This window comes from Camponotus floridanus, unplaced genomic scaffold, assembly GCF_003227725.1.
Source record: "Camponotus floridanus strain SB8 unplaced genomic scaffold, Cflo_v7.5 scaffold3, whole genome shotgun sequence".
NCBI classification, from domain to species: domain Eukaryota; kingdom Metazoa; phylum Arthropoda; class Insecta; order Hymenoptera; family Formicidae; genus Camponotus; species Camponotus floridanus.
The window spans coordinates 1,605,307-1,624,487 of NW_020229436.1; the positions used below are offsets into that span (position 1 = coordinate 1,605,307).

The 19,181-nt window shown below is 32.5% G+C and overlaps 3 protein-coding genes across 4 annotated transcripts; 2 read left to right on the forward strand and 1 right to left on the reverse strand.

The window, feature by feature from the left end:
• Positions 1 to 710: 710 nt before the first annotated feature.
• Positions 711 to 7,316, reverse strand: LOC105256294 (RNA-binding protein cabeza). Of its 2 annotated transcripts, none has more exons than XM_025410135.1 (8): positions 6,980 to 7,316; positions 6,244 to 6,591; positions 5,972 to 6,047; positions 4,569 to 4,597; positions 2,649 to 2,785; positions 2,090 to 2,436; positions 1,062 to 1,349; positions 711 to 941 (listed from the first exon to the last, which is right to left on the reverse strand). In XM_025410135.1, the coding sequence occupies exons 1-8, from the start codon at positions 7,299 to 7,301 to the stop codon at positions 902 to 904; spliced, it is 1,587 nt and encodes a 528-aa protein (XP_025265920.1). In that variant the 5' UTR covers positions 7,302 to 7,316; the 3' UTR covers positions 711 to 901. The 2 variants fall into 2 exon arrangements, with proteins under 2 accessions (XP_025265920.1, XP_011264395.2); XM_011266093.3 differs by having other exon boundaries at positions 4,569 to 4,600.
• Positions 7,317 to 7,628: 312 nt separating this feature from the next.
• LOC105256296 (mediator of RNA polymerase II transcription subunit 24) lies at positions 7,629 to 12,620 on the forward strand. Its single transcript, XM_011266097.3, has 12 exons — positions 7,629 to 7,716; positions 7,938 to 8,122; positions 8,202 to 8,327; positions 8,395 to 8,728; positions 9,274 to 9,690; positions 9,765 to 9,948; positions 10,039 to 10,414; positions 10,521 to 10,966; positions 11,138 to 11,230; positions 11,314 to 11,604; positions 11,703 to 12,150; positions 12,372 to 12,620. The coding sequence occupies exons 2-12, from the start codon at positions 7,979 to 7,981 to the stop codon at positions 12,516 to 12,518; spliced, it is 3,006 nt and encodes a 1,001-aa protein (XP_011264399.2). The 5' UTR covers positions 7,629 to 7,716; positions 7,938 to 7,978; the 3' UTR covers positions 12,519 to 12,620.
• Positions 12,621 to 13,771: 1,151 nt separating this feature from the next.
• LOC105256295 (mediator of RNA polymerase II transcription subunit 24) lies at positions 13,772 to 18,201 on the forward strand. Its single transcript, XM_011266096.3, has 12 exons — positions 13,772 to 13,813; positions 13,990 to 14,169; positions 14,254 to 14,379; positions 14,465 to 14,801; positions 14,905 to 15,321; positions 15,402 to 15,585; positions 15,664 to 16,030; positions 16,137 to 16,582; positions 16,739 to 16,831; positions 16,913 to 17,203; positions 17,287 to 17,734; positions 17,988 to 18,201. Exons 2-12 carry the CDS (start codon positions 14,029 to 14,031, stop codon positions 18,132 to 18,134), a joined length of 2,997 nt encoding a protein of 998 aa, XP_011264398.1. The 5' UTR covers positions 13,772 to 13,813; positions 13,990 to 14,028; the 3' UTR covers positions 18,135 to 18,201.
• Positions 18,202 to 19,181: the final 980 nt, after the last annotated feature.

Here is a 19,181-nt window from a genome sequence, read left to right on the forward strand (position 1 = left end):
GCCTATGCAATGAAGTCTTCTCTATTATTTTCTATTAAATTTGATCTTATATGGGAACAATTTCATATACATATATATGATATACACTTGATAGTACGTATTTTCAATAAATAAGAAAATTATATGAATGTAAAAAGTACATTTTAAGAAATGTTAAAGTAATTATCACTTGGAATTTAGAAAGATGTATAAACATTGAAACTATATATAAAATGTGTTCGTTTAGTGATATATCATAATGAAAAGACAAAAAGGAAAGTATTAAATACAGTTTGTTTAAGAAATTAGACTTCTCTCGATTATATGACAACATATTTTAGTTGTGTTTCTGACAAAAGAACTTTGCGAATTTGGGAATTCTTGATGAAGTTTTTCAAAATCAGAATTTCCGGGTTCGCGAAGTTTTCTTGTAAGTTATAATTCTCCATCAGATATATATAATAAGTTAACTATATTATATTTTCAATTTGTAATAAATAAACTTCCCCAAAGTTTTTTCTTTTTTATTTTATTTAAATGAGATAGTGTAGATGATAAATAAAAAAATCAATTAATTACATGTTTATGTAACGAAGTTTTTGCTATTATTTTCTACTGAATTTGATTTTATATAGGAATAGTTTTTTGTATACACGAACATGCATACATACGTGTATGTATATATATATATATATATATATATATATATATATATATATGTATATATAATATACAAAGTTCGTATCTCCAATGAATATAAAAAAATTACATGAACAGAAAGTAAAAAGTACACGACATGTAAGGAGTGATTATCACTTTGCGAAATGTACAAGCATTAAAACTGTATACAAAATGTGTACAAGTCGTTTAGTGACAGCATAGTCATACGACTGTTGAAGCATAGAATTATACGAATATGAAATTAATATGGTCGCTGACGATCTCTATCTCTGTCGCCTCGACTGAAACAAAATAAAATGCATAAGTTAATACGCAATTAATATATAGATTTATTATATACATTCATTTCATTTTATGTCCATTATATTGAAGAGAATAATAAGAAGAAATGGGAATCTTACCCGCCGCCTCCTCTCATAGGACCACCTCGGCCTCCACGGCCTCCTCGGTCTCCACCCCGGAAGCCACCTCTACCGCCTCTGTCACCTCCACGTCCGCCTCGATCATTTCTATAACCTCCTCGATTTCCACGATCATTACCACCTCGACCACCACCGCCTCTACCGCCGCCGCCGCCGCCACCGCCACCACCACCGCCGTAACCAAGACCTTCCGGTTTTGAGCTTTTGCAGAGATTACATTGATCCCGCCATGCGAAATTTGTATTACCACACTCGGGATTCGGACACCTGTTTTTGACAAACAGGTTTTGTAATAATTACTTTTTCCTTCGATATCTTTTTTTGTCGTCAGATATACGAGGGTCATTTGGAAATCAACTTCCAATAGACTTGTAAAATAAAACAAGAAATATAGGAAAAACATTTTATCATAGAAAAGTTATTTATATATATACGCTATTTTTTGACAACTGCTACTCGAATTGAGACATTTATTGTAGTGTGGCAGCTTTTGCTTCTCAGACTTAATCTCTTTAAAGTATGATGTCGCCAAACTAAAATTTTAGTTAACTTTTAACAAAGTTCATCAATTTCTTATATTTTCGAGTGTTCCTAGTCATATTTTTATATAAATAGATAAAAATAATTCGGTGCAAGGTCCGAATTGTAAAGTGATCGAAAAATCTATCAGACCTTACACTGAATGATTTCAAACTTTACGCGCATGAAAGTGTGGCTAGAAATGTAGCAATTTGAAGGTAATGAGGAATCGATGAGGAATGCTAAGAATTGATTGAGATTCTAGCTCAATGACACCTCACTGAAGATATATAAAAGTTTGTGCCGCGTTATGATAAATATCTTAATTCGATTATGTCGATGTATGTAATTTTTATGTATAATAAATCTTCTTATTTCTTGTTTTATTTTACAAGCCTAGTGGAGGTTGATTTCTGAATAGCCGTGTGTGATTTAAGTAATAATGTCAATTTAATGGAAGGATTGCGCAAGTGCAAAATATAATGTACCTCCAGTCGCCTCCGCGACCTCCACCATCGCGACCTCCACGATCATCGCCTCCTCCACGATGATGATCATCGCGATCACCGCCGCCGCGACCACCGAAACCACCGCCACCACGACCACGACCACCGCCGCCGCGACTACCACCCATTCGGTTGCCCTGCCAACTACTCTTATGCTGCGCTATTTGTACTTTTATTGTGCAACCCTTAAAATCCTTGCCATCGAACCAGTTAATGGCTGAGCGTGCAGCGTTCTGATCATCATAGGTGACGGTCGCTTCTCCTTTTGATTTCCCCGTATTCTTATCCTTGTACATCCAAATTTTTGGCTTGCCCGTGCGTTTATCTTGCTAAAAATAGGAAATTTTCAACGTTTAACAAACAATTGTATAATTAAAATAGTTATCTTTATATTATATAACTATACTATTACTTGACATCTTATATTTAATTTTAAATACATTTGATTCTTTTAGTTTAATAACATTATTACAAATCATACACGCATCAAATATTATATGTAATAAATATTTATCCGCATAGAAATGGTCAAAATGCGTACTTTAATCACGCCGATCGCACCGAAATGTGAAACAATTTCTTCTTCAGAGATCGATGGATCCATACCGGATACAAAAATAGTATCTTCTTGAGTAACCATTCCGTCACCACCGCTGCTGTTACGGTCACTGTAGCCTCCTGCAATGGACCGAAAGTCATGATTCGTCGCACAGAGAAACATTTAAAGTAAAAATATATTCGCGTATCTCTACTGATGTCGGAACTACTACTTTATCCTAATCTAAAAGTATAGGGAAAGTGTTTCTGCGTTATGTATTTTCTATACAAATAACATTAATGTTTATCATAAAAATTTTGAAACACTGTCCATATACCTCTCTCCAAGTTTTCACACAATTCTTGATAAAAATTATCAAGTATATCTTTTAAACTTTCTCATATTTCTCTTAATGACACATAATGACAATTCTTAGTAAGGATATAATGCTTGTGTTTTCAAGATGTTAGTTTTCACACTTTTCTAAGTCTTACGATATCGTGCCGAAACTGTATATACGCGGCTTCGATATTGTACGACTTTTCTGTCGTTTTTCAATTATATAAGCAGAAGAAAGATAGATCAGTTTCGTTTGGGTTACATTCTAGTTTTACGATTCAATTTGAATTTATAAGTAAATCGTACAACAGATTAAGTTTTTCTCTTTCGTAACATATATTGCAGACTTATATTAGTTAATTATAATAATAATTAGATATGTATATACGCTCTTATGTATATTCTTATAGAAAGTTATTTTACCTCTCATTACGCATAATTTATATTATTCATTAAGTATAATTATTGTTGTGCATTTCTTTCTAATAGGTATTTAAAAAAAAGAAAAAAAGAAAAGAGATATTTTACACAACTCTACTAAATAATAATTGGTAACTTCTTGTACACATTTCCATAATTTGAAGTTTTTCGTATATTTTGAATAACGTTATATTTGTGTGTATGCAGCATACATCCTAATCTCTTTGTGTAAATTATTTGAGTTTTAAAAACCTATATATATATATAACGTATATTAGTAGCAGTCTCTAATATTCCAATTAATACCTAACAATACATATACAGAACACAAGGTTGCAGCTGAGCATACAAAAGGGCTGCAACATTATCTCTTACACTTAATGATTTAATCATAATAGATCGGCAAGTAGCTCACCAGCTGCCTTTTATTTACTCCTTTTTTCGCGCTTGTATTATACATATTTTCACGCTTATGCTTATACAGTTTGAAAATATCGCGTTCAAATATATGACCACACCAAAAATCTATATGATGATCATATTGTAGGATTATTTTGTTCTATTTTGCTTTCTTTTTCGCAAGATGAACGTAATAAATCCATTCATATCTTTTTATACCTTTTTAAGACGAACCTCTTTCATCGATCTTTTTTAAGGGATTTTCCAAAACACTGCTTCCGTACTGAACGACGTCACCGCACAGTACGTTACTTGTTGGGTATATATACGGAGTAATAATAATCTTACAGAATATAAAACATCTAATTTTTTGATTAAACGGAACGTCCTGCTTTTGCAAAATCTTATTTTTTAACGATATAACATAGCAAAGGACACGCAAGCGTCGCCGTTTATAGGAAAAAAAAAGCAATTGGTGATTATAATATACATAGTCTCTTTTTCAATTATATACTACAAGTAGAATTAGAACGGTTCATCATTGATTCTCCTCGTTCCCCGGCCTCAATGAATGCCGTGCGAATGTATCGTATCACATAGTGAAATTACCATTGAGAAATATTTTACAACACTTCCCCTAACAATGTTGCATAGCAGCCCTTTCATATAGTAACCGAGTAACCGAGTATTTAAGATCGTATAAATAGTAGAGTGAAAGCTAGAATATTTAGCACCAGACTAGTACAAACAGTCTGGTGCATTTACCTTTGTTATAACCACCACGGCCACCGCCACTGCTAAAACACAGAAGCAGATATACCAATGAGTTGACTCATGGACAGACTGATCGAACGATCGATGCATGGCGAATCGTATGTATGCCGCTCGCCACCGTTCTTCTTGATTGATGTACCTATTTGTCTAAATGTCTGTTACAGTCATTACATTATGATTTGCATTAAATTTTCCTGTTTTCGTCCCGACGTCAAGTCACGTTTGTTCTAGTCTTTTCGTTGAAACATGCAGAGAGAGATTACTTTTATATATGTAAAAACAACACTTAAATCGAAACAAAGATAAATCAAAGTGTTCGGTCTGTTCGATCCGGATAATATGAATTTCGAGAAAGACAAGTCTTAATAAAACAAGTATTCTTCAATTTTACCTGGACACATATATTCCCGTCATTTTTTCAAACCAAAAAAAAAGTAAGAGATTACTTGTGTGTTGCGAGTAAAAAATTTTTGCCGCGGAAAGAAAGTATCCGCTGCAATTTGCCGTTGATTCTGTTGCAGTTGGGAAATTTCTAAATGCAAAACACAGTCGACACACAATGTACTTTGCTGTTTTCATGTGTTTGTAGACTTCATACGTAGAGGTTTAATTAATAGAAAAAAAATTTTTATCTTCCAAAAAATGCCTGTTACGACGTGAATACCAATATACACCACAGCTACAAGTAACAATACGCATAGTAAAAACCGTGTACGCTGAAGGCAAATGCGAATCTAACATATATCACATATCCAGCTTATTCTCAAAACATGTGCTTTTTCGAAAAATACCTGCACGATAATAGTAGTTCGATAATGTAATCTCTTACGATAGACTCTAAATACCTTATAATTGCCTAATTATATATTTAATATGCCTAATATAGAAATAATATGACAACAGTAGTCCCAGTAGCGACATCGATCGCTTTACGGTCTTGATTGATTTAAGACCTTTGCACAGAACTACAACACATATACATATATACGTACGTCGTTTACATGTATGTATGTACGTGTGTGTTATGTGTTTGTTACAGTTCCAGAATCAGCAAATAGGATGTCTACATTACAACCTTTTACGTCATTTGTCATATACTGTTTTTTTACCTCTTTACCTCAGTTATATCTGTCTGTTAAACCTGTAGGCATACTTCAAACATATTAACGCCCAACCGGGCATAAAACCGTTCGTAATGATGATACAACAAGAATTTCCATTATTGGCGTTAAGAACTTCATTGCATACCTTTGATTTTGCTTCAACAAAGCCGTTTATTGCGAGATAGATCATTGTGAATGCAGTGGCTGTTGGCTTTAATTTAATACGTCGGAGTCTGTTGCTCCGGTTGTCGCTTTATTAAAGTATATTAAAAATTTTTTAAATAAACTTACTTGTAACCACCACCGGAGCGATCTCCATAACCGCCGCGATCACCATATCTACCGCCTCCGCCGCCACCTCCTTGGCCTAAGAAACATACAAATAACAAGATAAATAATTTCATAAGAAGAATTATTATTAATTATTCATCATAGGAGAGAAATTATTCATTATCATTTTTAAGAAAGTATAAAGTAAATTTCGAGATACTGTGGCAAAAAATGTAAGATTTAACAAAGAGAGAAAAAAAGAAAAATGCAAAAAATATAAGAAAAATATTTACCTCCACTATAGCCACCACTAGAGTTACGATATCCTCCACTGCCGCCTCCGCTACTTCCATGTCCATAGCTTCCACCATAGTTATTACCACTATCACTGCCTGTATTACTACCTCCACCGTAGCTATTTTGTCCATAGCTGCCTTGGTTTTGAGATGGATAGTCTTGACCGGTGTTAGAACTATAGTTGCCGTAATTGCCATAATTGGTACCGGTACTCGGAGGTGGTTGACTATATTGATTGTAGCCACCTGTGCCTGTAGAAGGAGGTGGATACGATGTATCCTGACCAGCCGAGGGTGGTGGTTGGCTATACTGATTATATCCTTGTTGCTGATAGTTTGAGTACTCTATAAAATTTCATGCAAATTTAAAGCAAACATTTCAATAATTGATGCCATATTGCAATATATATTTACTCTAACTTTTTATATTATTGTTTTATTATATTACGTTATTATATTAAAATTGTTCATTATATACAAAATCAATATTTTTTTAATCTCCTTAACACATTTAAGAAAATATAGCAATTCTGATAAATTTTCAGCATTATAAGATATCTTCCACAAGTTTGCTAATCGCCATTTTCGACACCGCGAGAAGCAACGATTTTAGCGACATTACTCCAATTCGTCTAGCGTGGAAAGACAAGCTGTTTCAAACTCGTGCGTTTGGGAGAGAGCAACATAATCGTAAGTACGTGATTTTTTAAATATTATCGTATACGGTACTTACGATTGTCCGTCATTGTGGCTTTTTTTTTCGACGATAAAGTATTCGAACAGAGTGAACAAGAAACTGTCGACGCGCGATGCAAGAGGTGCCGAGGAAAGTCTGATGACGCTTGAATTAACGAGTTTTCACGAGGAGTGGCTTCTCTTTCTTCCTCTCTAAACGCGTCTCTCTTGGGACGCGCTAACACGCGGAATCTCTTCCGCGAAGTTCCACAAGGCGACAAGAACAACGAGATAATGCCTGGTCTGCTAGTAGCACTTGGCACGTCCACTTCCCTGACGGAAGTGAAAACGGGCGGCCGGAAGTCCGAAGCTTTATTCATTACATTTCCGTTCGTTTTACCGACGACGGAAACGTCGTGTCACTGGCTAAAATCCCCGGAGTTTGATCGACCAATCGGAACAAGACAACAAAAATTCCTTTGTTCTGATTGGTCAGTTGAATATTACTGTATCGGACAGCATTTTATCGAAGCGTCGTCGATGAACCTAACTTATCGATAGCCAATCTATGTTTTCTTGTATGTTTATGCTCGATTTAGGTAATTCGAGGTTAGAAGATCCGTGTGTGCCTGTCACAGGTGCCTGCATAAAACAACAATATATTGTAAAAAAAGGAAATAAGAGAAAGTGATAAATTTTTATAATAATAACAACTATTTGTTTTTGTCGATGAATTTATAATAGAAATTACTTTATATATGTTTTATATCTACTGAAAAGACAAATTGTCTAAAGGTTAGTTTAAATTAATCATTATGTTTATTATGGTAATAATACTGAATATATTTTAGTATTTATTTCAGACAATTTTTATATAGTACTTGTAACATTAATAAATCATCAACAATTAATATTAATCATTTAATTATCTATATCTAAAAATTTACTCAAAAATAAATTTTCTTTACGTTTTTTTAAATATAAAATCATATATTCAATCTTATTTTTTATTTTAGGTTAAAATGTTTTTTTTATCACAAATTACCAGACATTCTTAATGTGGCAAAAATTGTATAATAGTTTAATTTTATCAATGGAGACTAGTAAAGTAACTAGTAAAACTAGCAGCTTAAAAGCTCTCTTGTTACGAGCATGGAGAGAGCGCTGGACTGATTTGCAGTGGGGTATTAATATTAAAACAGTAAGCATCAATAATAAGCAGTACTTGAATATGATAATTTTTACTTTCTATAATGTTTTGAAATAAAACATATCTCTAGATTCTTCCAAGGGGAGTAAGCGGTGATGTATATAACTTAGCTGATTGTATATTACAACAAGCATTAGTGGGACCAGGACCTAATCAATTAGTCCTATCATATCTAAAACATTCCTTAAGCTCTCAGGTTTGTTTATTGCATTTTAATTTAATTTTATTTTGGGTCTCAAAGACTCATATAAATCATCTTACAGTTGGTGTCGTATGCAGCAGTGTTGCAACGAATAAGTAAATATGATGCATTTCACAAGCCTCATTGCATATTGAGCTTACTAGAATTTCTGGAATCGATACAAGTTGGTATCACATGTCGTGGTAAACCAGAAGAGGATCTTTTAGCAGCGGCAGTTTTATCTATTGTCCATTGGCTCTTACAATGTTATTTACACGCATTAACCAAGACACCCCAGAATAATTCTCTTATTCCCAATTCAAATGAGCTAGATAAGCCTGCCAGTATTTTGCAACAGATGTTAAATTCAGATTTTATGTGCGCAATGATGTATCTAGCTAAATATGATGACAAAGGTAATTAGAGATTTATGAAGTAATTAATGTTTTATCATTCATTATACAGGATACACCAAAATTCGCGGATGCGGAATGAATTAAATATTTATTAAATATCTATTAAATAGTTATTCAAAATAATTATATTCAAAACTTCAAAATTTATTTAAGGAAAGAATATTTTCCACTTGATATCACTGAAGCAATGACTAAAAATAAAATTAATAGATTAGATAACGTGTGAATGAAAAATGTTCTTTCATTAAGTCAATTGTTTTGAAAATAGTTATTAGTAGATATTTAATAAATATTTAGTTATCATGCATAGTTCTGATAAAACCTTTAGCAAATAATAAAATAACGTATATGCTCAAATGCACCCCTGATTCATGCGTAATCTAAAGCGCTTATTCGTTAGCTTAAAGTTGCTGTCATTAAAAAAGTAAAATTCAGACGCAATTTTGTTAAAGGGAAAAATTGTTTATTTTGGCACAAACTATCACGCTGTGCATTCCACATCCGCAAATTTTGATACATCCTGTATATAACTTTCTTCTTTTCAGATCTGTATATAGATGTTGCAAAGAAATGTCAGGAAATTGAGAGGTTTTTGAAGACAAGCAATCAAAAGTCTGCAGTGCCAATAGAAGATTCTCTGAAAAAATTGTGCAATTTGGAGATTGAAAGTCTTTCTTTTGAGAAAATTAGAATGGAATCCATTACTCATTGTTTGCAACCACTTTTTGCCGTTCAAGTGTTATTGAATCCTAGCACTGAAACAGCTGTGTTCGTCAATCAACTGTTAATGGTGCAAAGATTAAAGAGTTATACGAACGAGCGATTATATTGCGAGATAATTCGCGCTTGTTTAATGTGTTTGCATAATGTGACAGGAACATTCAAGGAGTCGCAGTGGGGAGCTTTCACGTTTTTAAAAGTACCTCTTATATTGAAAGAGTTGCATGCAGCTACTCTAAATAGTATGTCAAACATTTGGAAATTCTTTAAGTATCGAGAAGCGATGCTTTCTTTTATAGCTTTACTTTTTTCGTAGGTGACGAGAAATTCGAGTATTCTCAGGATATTTTAGATGCGTTTGAATTGTTGCTTCAGTTTACGCCTTTGCTTGATATAATGGACTCCACATGCTCGTGCAATTATGTAGAATGTTTGCTAAATGAATTGCAGAAGGTAAATCTTGTGACGGAAAAGCAGGCGAAGCAAATAAGCGCAAGAAGGTGAGACACACGCAAAATATTATTTCTGTTAAAATTTCTTTCATAATGACTCTTTGTAATTTATTTCCTATTATGTCACAATCATTATAGGGAAGGAGTGACAGCGGCGCTACAAAAATTAGAACCGTCGAACACTCCTACATCGTCTATTCCGAAAGTTATTATACGAGCAAAACCAACATTAGCCGGAATTTTAAAGACGTTAAATGCCGATTACACGAAAATTCAAGAGGCTTTACTGAGCATGCTGTATCACGTCTTGACGGGGAATAGCTTTGAATTGATGCTAGCTGTTGCGACTGTAGAAGGGAAACTGAAGACTTTTGTCGCTAAACTCATCAAGTTCAATGAAAGCAGTAAACAGATCAATGAGCCTGTGCCTGATAAAACAGCAGCTACAAGAGCAATGTTATTCGATGTATCATTCCTTATGTTGTGCTCCATAGTGCAAACATATGGCTCAGATGTAAGTTTGCTTCCTATTTAAATTTCACTTAGAAAGGCTTCATAACTTTATACATTCGATTACATTCCGTATACATTGTGTAAGATAGGTGTAAATTGGTTCATAGGTTGTCTTAGAAGAAGGCGGAGATTCATTCTTCGAGCAATGGGTATATGAATGTATGCCAGAACGAAACAAGCCAAAATCGCCACAGAAAATGCTGCAGAGTGTCGATCCAGCAAGGGTAGATGCTTTGCTAGCGCAAATAAATTCGCCAGATCCTGATTTTAAATCTAGTAATCTGAAATGGCACGTTGCATGTCAGTCAGCGATGGGCGCGGTGAAGGAGTTACTCTGCGCGTGGGAAAGTGGCGTATTGGGCGCAGGTGATGTCAAAAGGGCTCTGGACGGTTTGCGTACAGCAGCATGCTGTCTACCGGTCTGCGCGGCAGCATGGCTTTGCGCCTACATGAGCATTACCCATCAAGATGCTCTATTGAAACCCATGAATATGGTTCAGCATTTTCTGACGCCGTTACCGGGTGATGAGATGCAGGATAATCTCAAAGAGAGGTGCGTGTATTATCATAAGAAAAAAAATAGGATTATTGTCTAATTAGAAAAGAAAAAATATTATTTAATTATCTCTATTTTTCGTTAAATGAAAACATTAATTTATATATTTATCTTTGTAATATTATTTTTGATATTATAAGATTTAAGCTTCTCTATTCTTTTCCACAGATCTAGTTTAATGTTTCAAATTATTCGGAAAATGCAATACGACGTACATCCGCCTACACAATCGAAAACAAAAGTGCTTTCTATGTCCCATAGGTACTATGACGCTCTTTAAAAATAAATTCTTATTATTGTTCTAGAAATAATTATTTTCATAACGTTTTTTTATATATTTGCAGTATTATTTCGCGGCAGCCAATACTAGAACAATTGGAATCCGTTTGGCAAAATATAAATCAACGTGGTTGGATAAACATACAAGCTACACAGTCATTGGAATCCTTATTAAATACTGGTGGTTCTTTATGGTTTGTTACAAATATAGTAAAGGAAGTATTAAAATATCGTTATCAAGAAGAATTGGATCAAGCTGTAGATCTGGCATTTGCCATTTTCCATCTTGATATAGAAAATTGCACCCTGGATCTTATAAATCACATAATACCACAATATTTACACAATTCATTACAGTAAGTTTATTTCATACAATCATATTTCTTCCATCAAAATTTTATATTTGCATAAACTCATCTCAAAATATTGATCAAATGTAAATTTTGTTATATAGAAATGACGAGCTTGTAGAACCACAATCATCCATCTTGGCGAAATTGTGTGTGTATTGTATATTTTCCACTTTGGAATACATCAATTCGAATCCATATCGAGGTAACAATCGTAAACGCGTGCGGCGTGAATTGGATGCGGACGAATTGGACCCATTAAGCATGTCTAATAAGCTTTTGCGACTGAATGAAACGGGAGAGAGCATTCCCATGTACGGTTCGCAAAGTCCACAAGTGCAGAGTACTAGTAATGGACAAAAATCAGAGATTATTTTGAAGGATCCGCTTATGACTGCTTTGAACAACCTGTTCACTATATTTAGTTTTTTGGCTGGTAGAGATGGTGAGATATCCCAACAGACTCACTTTATCTTTCAGTTCCTGCGACTTACAGTACAATGTGGGAAAGACAGGACTCGTATTGTGTTGCAGGGAATGCCTCAAACACTGGTATGTTATATGATGTGTTTGTGTGTAGTAACTAATAATATATTTATTTTTTGTTTTTAATATAAATAAATGTTGCAAGAAACAACATAAATTGCACGTCGAAATTAATCTCCCTGAGAAAGTTGTTTTTCTATTAATCATATGTATAGTATTAATAAGATCTATATATATTAATTTAGAATATAAACTATAATTTTATATTTATAATTGTTTGTTTTTAGGTACCCTGTCTTCTTAAAGCATTACCTGAGTTGTTCACGACTGATATTTTACTAAGATTATATGATATACAAACTATAATTGGACGCAAAGCGACAGCACGTGACTTATGCATGTTACGGAATATTAATTTGAAACCTGCAAAATAAATACATAGCTGTCTATTGTAAAATTGGGATGCGTATCTTTACAATCACGATTCTTCACAGTTGTTCTGTGGTGAACAAGAATATTATAGATGTTCAGAAATATTTGTATATTTGTATATTTATTCCAAGATTACTAATTCAATATACTGCTATATTAGCAGAGCAACATGATATATTTATATACTCAGCATTGTAATGCCTTAACAGCAATGTATCAATTTATACATAGATTATTTTGCACACTAATGCAAAGTATCCATAAAACAAAAAGTATTTAATACATGTTGAAGCACTTCAGAGGAATATGATAAATTTATATAATTAATTTATACGATTTATCTTGTATATGAAATTATACATCTAAAGTGGATCTTATTATGGACTTGTCGTGTTTTTCCTATATTTAGATTTATGATGTCTAGTTGCCAAAGGTAATTCGAATTAGGAAACGAGAATGATGAAATTTCGATTTTTCTTTTTTCTTTTGATTCCTATTAATATTTGACTTTTTTAGGAGCTATCATTTTTGCGCCAATTTATTTCTATATATTCGTATAATCACATTGGATTATATTGTGGTCAAGTTTTATGTTATTATATTATGCATACATAATTTCTTTCTATTTTTATACTTAATTGTGTTTTGTTCATAATAAATATATTTATAAAAAAAATTTGATGTATAATTGATCATATATACACGCGCATGTGTGTGTGTGTGTATACGTACACACACACACACATATATATATATATATATATATATATATATATATATATATATATATATAATGGTAAGAGAGATTTGTTATATTTATGCGATTAAGTAATTCGCTACAATAAAAAGTTTTACGAAAATATGAAGCACAAGACAACTTTTTTTTCTCTTGAATAATAATATATAATATTTTGAAAAGTAATGAGTTTGATTTACTTTTTAAGTCATCCGGGTCACATTCAGTAACAAAATACGAAGCAAATAATATCGATCGGAAATTTGAATTTAGTCGAATTTAGCGCGCTTTCGACCCATAGTGTTCGTTGAGTCGAAACCCTCTCTGCTCTTGTGTTTCTTTACTCTTTGATCTATGATTGGTCTTGCTAATTTGAGGTTAGAAGACCTGTCTATATATACATAAAGATAATAATAAAATGTAAAAAGAAGATAAATAAAAGAATGATATGTTTTTAAAACTTAATAAATACGATTTGTTTTCGACGAAGTATTTATAATAAAAATTACTTAAATTATATGCATACATTCTACAAATACAAAAGATAAATTTTGTCCAAAGGTTAGTTTAGAATTGTTATGTTATTGCAAATAATAATATATATCTTTTTTATTCTTATAATATTAAACTATTGGTAATTGATATTTATTTGCATTCAAAAATTAATTAAAAATAAATGTTTTTTTATATCTATATATAAAATCAATATTTTATATTGTTATCATTTTTTATTTCAGAAAGATGCTTTTTTTATTGCAAACAATCAAACGTCTTCAATGTGGCAAAAACTGCATAATGTTTTAACCATACCAATGGAAACTAAAGTGACTAGTAAAACCAGCAGTTTAAAAGCGCTATTGCTACGAGCATGGCGAGAACGTTGGACCGACTTGCAATGGGGTATTAATATTAAAACAGTAAGCATCAATAATAAGCAGTACTTGAATATGATTAATATTTTTACTCTCTATGATGGTCTGAAATAAAACATATCTCTTTAGATTCTTCCAAGGGGAGTAAGCGGTGATGTACATAACTTAGCTGATTGTATATTACAACAAGCATTAGTAGGACCAGGGCCTAATCAATTAGTTTTGTCATATTTGAAACATTCTTTAAGCTCTCAGGTTTGTTTATTGTACTCTAATACTCGTATTTATATATTGTATTTTGAATATATATCAATGATTCATGTTACAAATTATCTTATAGCTAGTGTCATATGCAGCAGTGTTGCAGCGAATAAGTAAATACGATGCATTTCACAAGCCTCATTGCATATTAAGCTTACTCGAATTTTTGGAATCAATACAAGTTGGTATTACATGTCGTGGTAAACCAGAAGAAGATCTTTTAGCAGCAGCAGTTTTATCTATTGTCCATTGGCTCTTGCAATGTTATCTACATGCATTGACAAAAGTACCCCAGAATAATCCTCTTACTCTGCATTCAAATGAGTTATTAGACAAACCTGCCAGTATCTTGCAGCAGGTACTGAATTCGGATTTTCTTTGTGCTATGATGTATCTAGCTAAATATGATGACAAAGGTAATGTATAATTATGGTAATGTGATATATTGTATAATGTTGTATAAGATTTATATTCAAAAAATTAATATTTTATTCTTCTATTATACATAATCTTTTTCAGATCTGTACATAGATGTTGTGAAAAAATGTCAAGAAATCGAGACATTACTCAAAACGAGCAGTCAAAAGTCTGTAGTAGCAATAGAGGATTCTCTGAAAAAATTATGCAATTTAGAGATCGATAGTCTCTGCCCTGAAAAGACTAAAATGGAGTCCATCACTCATTGTTTACAACCACTTTTTGCCGTTCAAGTGTTATTGAATCCCAGCACTGAAACAACTGTGTTTGTAAATCAATTATTGATGTTGCAAAGATTAAAGAGTTATACAAATGCACGGCTTTATTGCGAAATAATTCGCGCTTGTTTGATGTGCCTGCACAATGTGACAGGAACATTTAAAGAGTCACAATGGGGAGCTTTCATGTTTCTAAAAGTGCCTCTCATATTGAAAGAATTGCACGCAACTACTGTAAATGGTGAGTCAAACTCAATTCAAAATTTTTCAAATATCAAAGAAATGAAATTTGTATTCATAACTTTACATATATTTTTATAGGCGATGAGAAGTTGGAGTATTCACAAGATATTTTAGATGCATTCGAATTGTTGCTTCAGTTTACGCCTTTGCTTGATATAATGGACTCCACATGCTCGTGCAATTATGTAGAATGTTTGCTAAATGAATTGCAGAAGGTAAATCTTGTGACGGAAAAGCAGGCGAAGCAAATAAGCGCGAAAAGGTAATGTATATTTGTATGAAACATTTTTCCCATAATTTCGTTCATCATAATTTACTTTCAATTATGTAATCGTTCCAGGGAGGGAGTAACAGCAGCTCTTCAAAAATTGGAGCCGTCTAGCACTCCAACATCATCCATCCCAAAAGTTATTATATGTGCAGAACCGACATTAGCCGGCATCTTGAAGACTTTGAATGCTGATTACACAAAGAGCTCTTTATTGAGTATGTTATATCATGTTTTGAACAGTTTTGAATTAATGCTGGCTGTGGCAACTGTAGAAGGAAAACTGAAGACTTTCGTTAACAAACTTATCAAACTCAATGAATGCAGTAAACAGATCAACGAGTCTGTGACTGGCAAAACAGCAGCAAAGCAAAGAGCAATGTCATTCGATGTATCGTTTCTTATGTTGTGCTCCATAGTGCAAACGTATGGTTCTGATGTAAGTTTCCTTCCCAATCGAATTTTATCTAGAAAGGTTTTATAATTTTATATATTCGAATATATTCCATAGATATTGTGTAAGATACATGTAAACTGATTCCTAGGTTGTCTTAGAAGAAGGAGGGGATTCATTTTTCGAACAATGGGTGCGCGAGTGTATGCCTGAACGAAAGAAGCCAAAGTCACCACAGAGGATGCTGCAAAACGTCGATCCGGCACGGGTGGATGCTTTGCTAACGCAATTAAATTCGCCAGATCCTGATTTCAAATCAAGTAATCTGAAATGGCATGTCGCATGTCAATCAGCGATGGGCGCAGTAAAAGAATTGCTTTGCGCATGGGAGAGCGGTGTGCTAGGCGCAGGCGATGTCAAAATGGCTCTGGACGGTTTGCGCACAGCAGCATGCTGTCTGCCCGTCTGTGCCGCAGCATGGCTTTGCGCCTACATGAGTATTACGCACCAGGACGCTCTGTTGAAACCCATGAATATGGTTCAGCATTTTCTGACACCGTTACCGGGTGACGAGATGCAGGATAATCTCAAAGAAAGGCACGTGCATTAGCATAAGAGAAAAATAGGATATTATATAATTAGCAAAGAAAAAATATTATTTTACTGTATTTTTCGTTAAATAAAAATATTAATTTATATATTTATCTTTTTGATGTTATATGGGGATTTAAGCTTTTCTATTCTTTTCTACAGATCAAGTTTAATGTTTCAAATTATTCGGAAAATGCAATACGACGTACATCCGCCTACACAATCAAAAACAAAGGTGCTTTCTATGTCCCATAGGTACTATGATGCTCTTCAAAAATAAATTCTTATTATTGTTTCAGAAATAACCATTTTCATGGAGTTTTTATATATTTGCAGTATTATTTCGCGGCAGCCAATACTGGAACAATTGGAATCCGTTTGGCAGAATATAAATCAACGTGGTTGGATAAACATACAAGCTACACAGTCATTGGAATCCTTATTAAATACTGGTGGTTCTTTATGGTTCGTTACGAATATAATAAAGGAAGTATTAAAATATCGATATCAAGAAGAATTGGATCAAGCTGTGGATCTGGCATTTGCTATCTTCCATCTTGATATAGAAAATTGCACTTTAGATCTCATAAATCATATAATACCGCAATACTTGGATAATTCGTTGCAGTAGGTTGATCATACTATTGTTCTATTTACATTTTTTATATATTGTATAAACAAAATATTTATTTGTAAATTTTGTTGTGTAGGAGCGATGAACTTGTAGAGCCACAGTCGTCTATCCTAGCTAAATTATGCGTATATTGTATATTTTCTACTTTGGAATACAACAACTCGAATCCATATCGGAGCAACAATCGTAAACGCGTGCGGCGTGAATTGGATGCGGACGAACTGGATCCATTAAGCATGTCTAATAAGCTTTTGCGACTGAATGAAACGGGTGAAAGCGTTCCCATGTTCGGTTCACAGAGCCCACAGTCGCAAGGTTCTAATAATGGACAAAAATCTATGGTTGTTCTGAGGGATCCGCTTATGACTGCATTGAACAATCTATTCACCATGTTCGCTTTTCTAGCTGGTAGAGACGGAGAAGTGTGTCAACAGACTCATTTTATATTTCAGTTCCTGCGATTTACAGTACAATGCGGCAAAGATAGAACTCGTATCGTGTTGCAGGGAATGCCGCAAACTCTGGTATGTCATATAACATATTTGTATACAATAACAATAGTAATTGCAATTTTATATATCTTTAGCTCTCAATATATATCTAAATAATTAATTTAATAAATTGATTAATTAAATATAAACTATTATTAGTAAGTTTGTATATTCATTTTTAGGTGGTATACATTTTTAGGTTTATAGTTGTTTTCCTATTAGTCATATAGAAAGATCCATACACATTAATTTAAAATATAAACTATAATTTTATGTTTGTTTTTAGGTACCCTGTCTTCTTAAAGCATTACCCGAATTGTTCACGACTGATATTTTACTACGATTATACGATATACAAACCGTAATCGGGCGCATGGCAACCGCACGAGACTTATGTATGTTGCGGAATATTAACTTAAAGCCCACAAAATAAATATACAGCTCTGTGTCCTAAGATAGGGTGCTTGTTTTTTTCTTAAATGTGATTTTATTATGATTAAGTTGTAGAAAATCAGAAAAATATCATAGATATGTTTAAATATTTATGTATGTATATATATATATATATATATATATATATATATATACATACATAAATATTTAAACATATATATATATATATATATATATATATATATGTGTGTGTGTATACATGTGTATATATATATATATATATATATATATATATATATCATTTTTTCTGGACTTATTAATTCTATTTATTGCTAACATAGCAGAACAACTATGTGATATGTTTGCATTAAGCATCTGAGAAATTCCTTTGTCTATGTATGTGATAATATGTGTGTATTATATAATTTATATAAACTATTTTGCATATCAATGGAGAGTATTTCTAGAAAATGTTTGTAATACACGTTAGAGCACTTCAAAAATGTGATAAGTCTATATAATTTGTAAGATCTATCAAAATGTGAAATCAAATGTAAAATAGTCATTTACAGACTTATCATATATTTTTATTGTAGATCTTTTATTCATAATGTTTAGTTGCATGTAAATTATGCGAAACAATTATATATCTAGTTAGGAAAGAAAATAAATCCTTATTAAAATTTCTAATTGTGATAATTCAAAAATGTAATGCAATAATATGTAATATATATACACTTAAAATTGTTATGAAATTCATATTATGTTATATTCAGTTCATTTAATTCATCAAGTTATACTTAAAATATAATAAGTTATATTTTTATAAATAAATATGTAAGCATTAATATGATTATTGCTCTATTATTATTAAAATTTTAACGCTATTTAATATGTAATATAATGCTTACTAAGTTTAAAAATCGTCAAAAATCTATATTTAGGTATACATTTTTTGGCAAGCTTCTCTTGTAGAACTTTCAAATTTATATACTTTTATCTTCCCCATTTTGATATGTGATATGTGTAGAAAATCTTTACAGAAACTGTAAATATGTTTAAAAACAACGCATTTATTCTTTTTGAA

Coding starts and splice junctions, on each gene's coding strand:
- LOC105256295 (XM_011266096.3), top strand. CDS start 14,029: ATGTGGCAAAAACTGCATAATGTTTTAACCATACCAATGGAAACTAAA. Junction 15,586..15,663: donor AAGCAAATAAGCGCGAAAAG/GTAATGTATATT, acceptor TAATCGTTCCAG/GGAGGGAGTAACAGCAGCTC. Junction 16,583..16,738: donor CAGGATAATCTCAAAGAAAG/GCACGTGCATTA, acceptor TCTTTTCTACAG/ATCAAGTTTAATGTTTCAAA.
- LOC105256296 (XM_011266097.3), top strand. CDS start 7,979: ATGTGGCAAAAATTGTATAATAGTTTAATTTTATCAATGGAGACTAGT. Junction 9,691..9,764: donor GCATGCAGCTACTCTAAATA/GTATGTCAAACA, acceptor CTTTTTTCGTAG/GTGACGAGAAATTCGAGTAT. Junction 12,151..12,371: donor AGGGAATGCCTCAAACACTG/GTATGTTATATG, acceptor GTTTGTTTTTAG/GTACCCTGTCTTCTTAAAGC.
- LOC105256294 (XM_011266093.3), bottom strand. CDS start 7,301: ATGAATAAAGCTTCGGACTTCCGGCCGCCCGTTTTCACTTCCGTCAGG. Junction 4,601..5,971: donor CGCTCCGGTGGTGGTTACAA/GTAAGTTTATTT, acceptor TCTGTGTTTTAG/CAGTGGCGGTGGCCGTGGTG. Junction 942..1,061: donor CCTATGAGAGGAGGCGGCGG/GTAAGATTCCCA, acceptor ATTTTGTTTCAG/TCGAGGCGACAGAGATAGAG.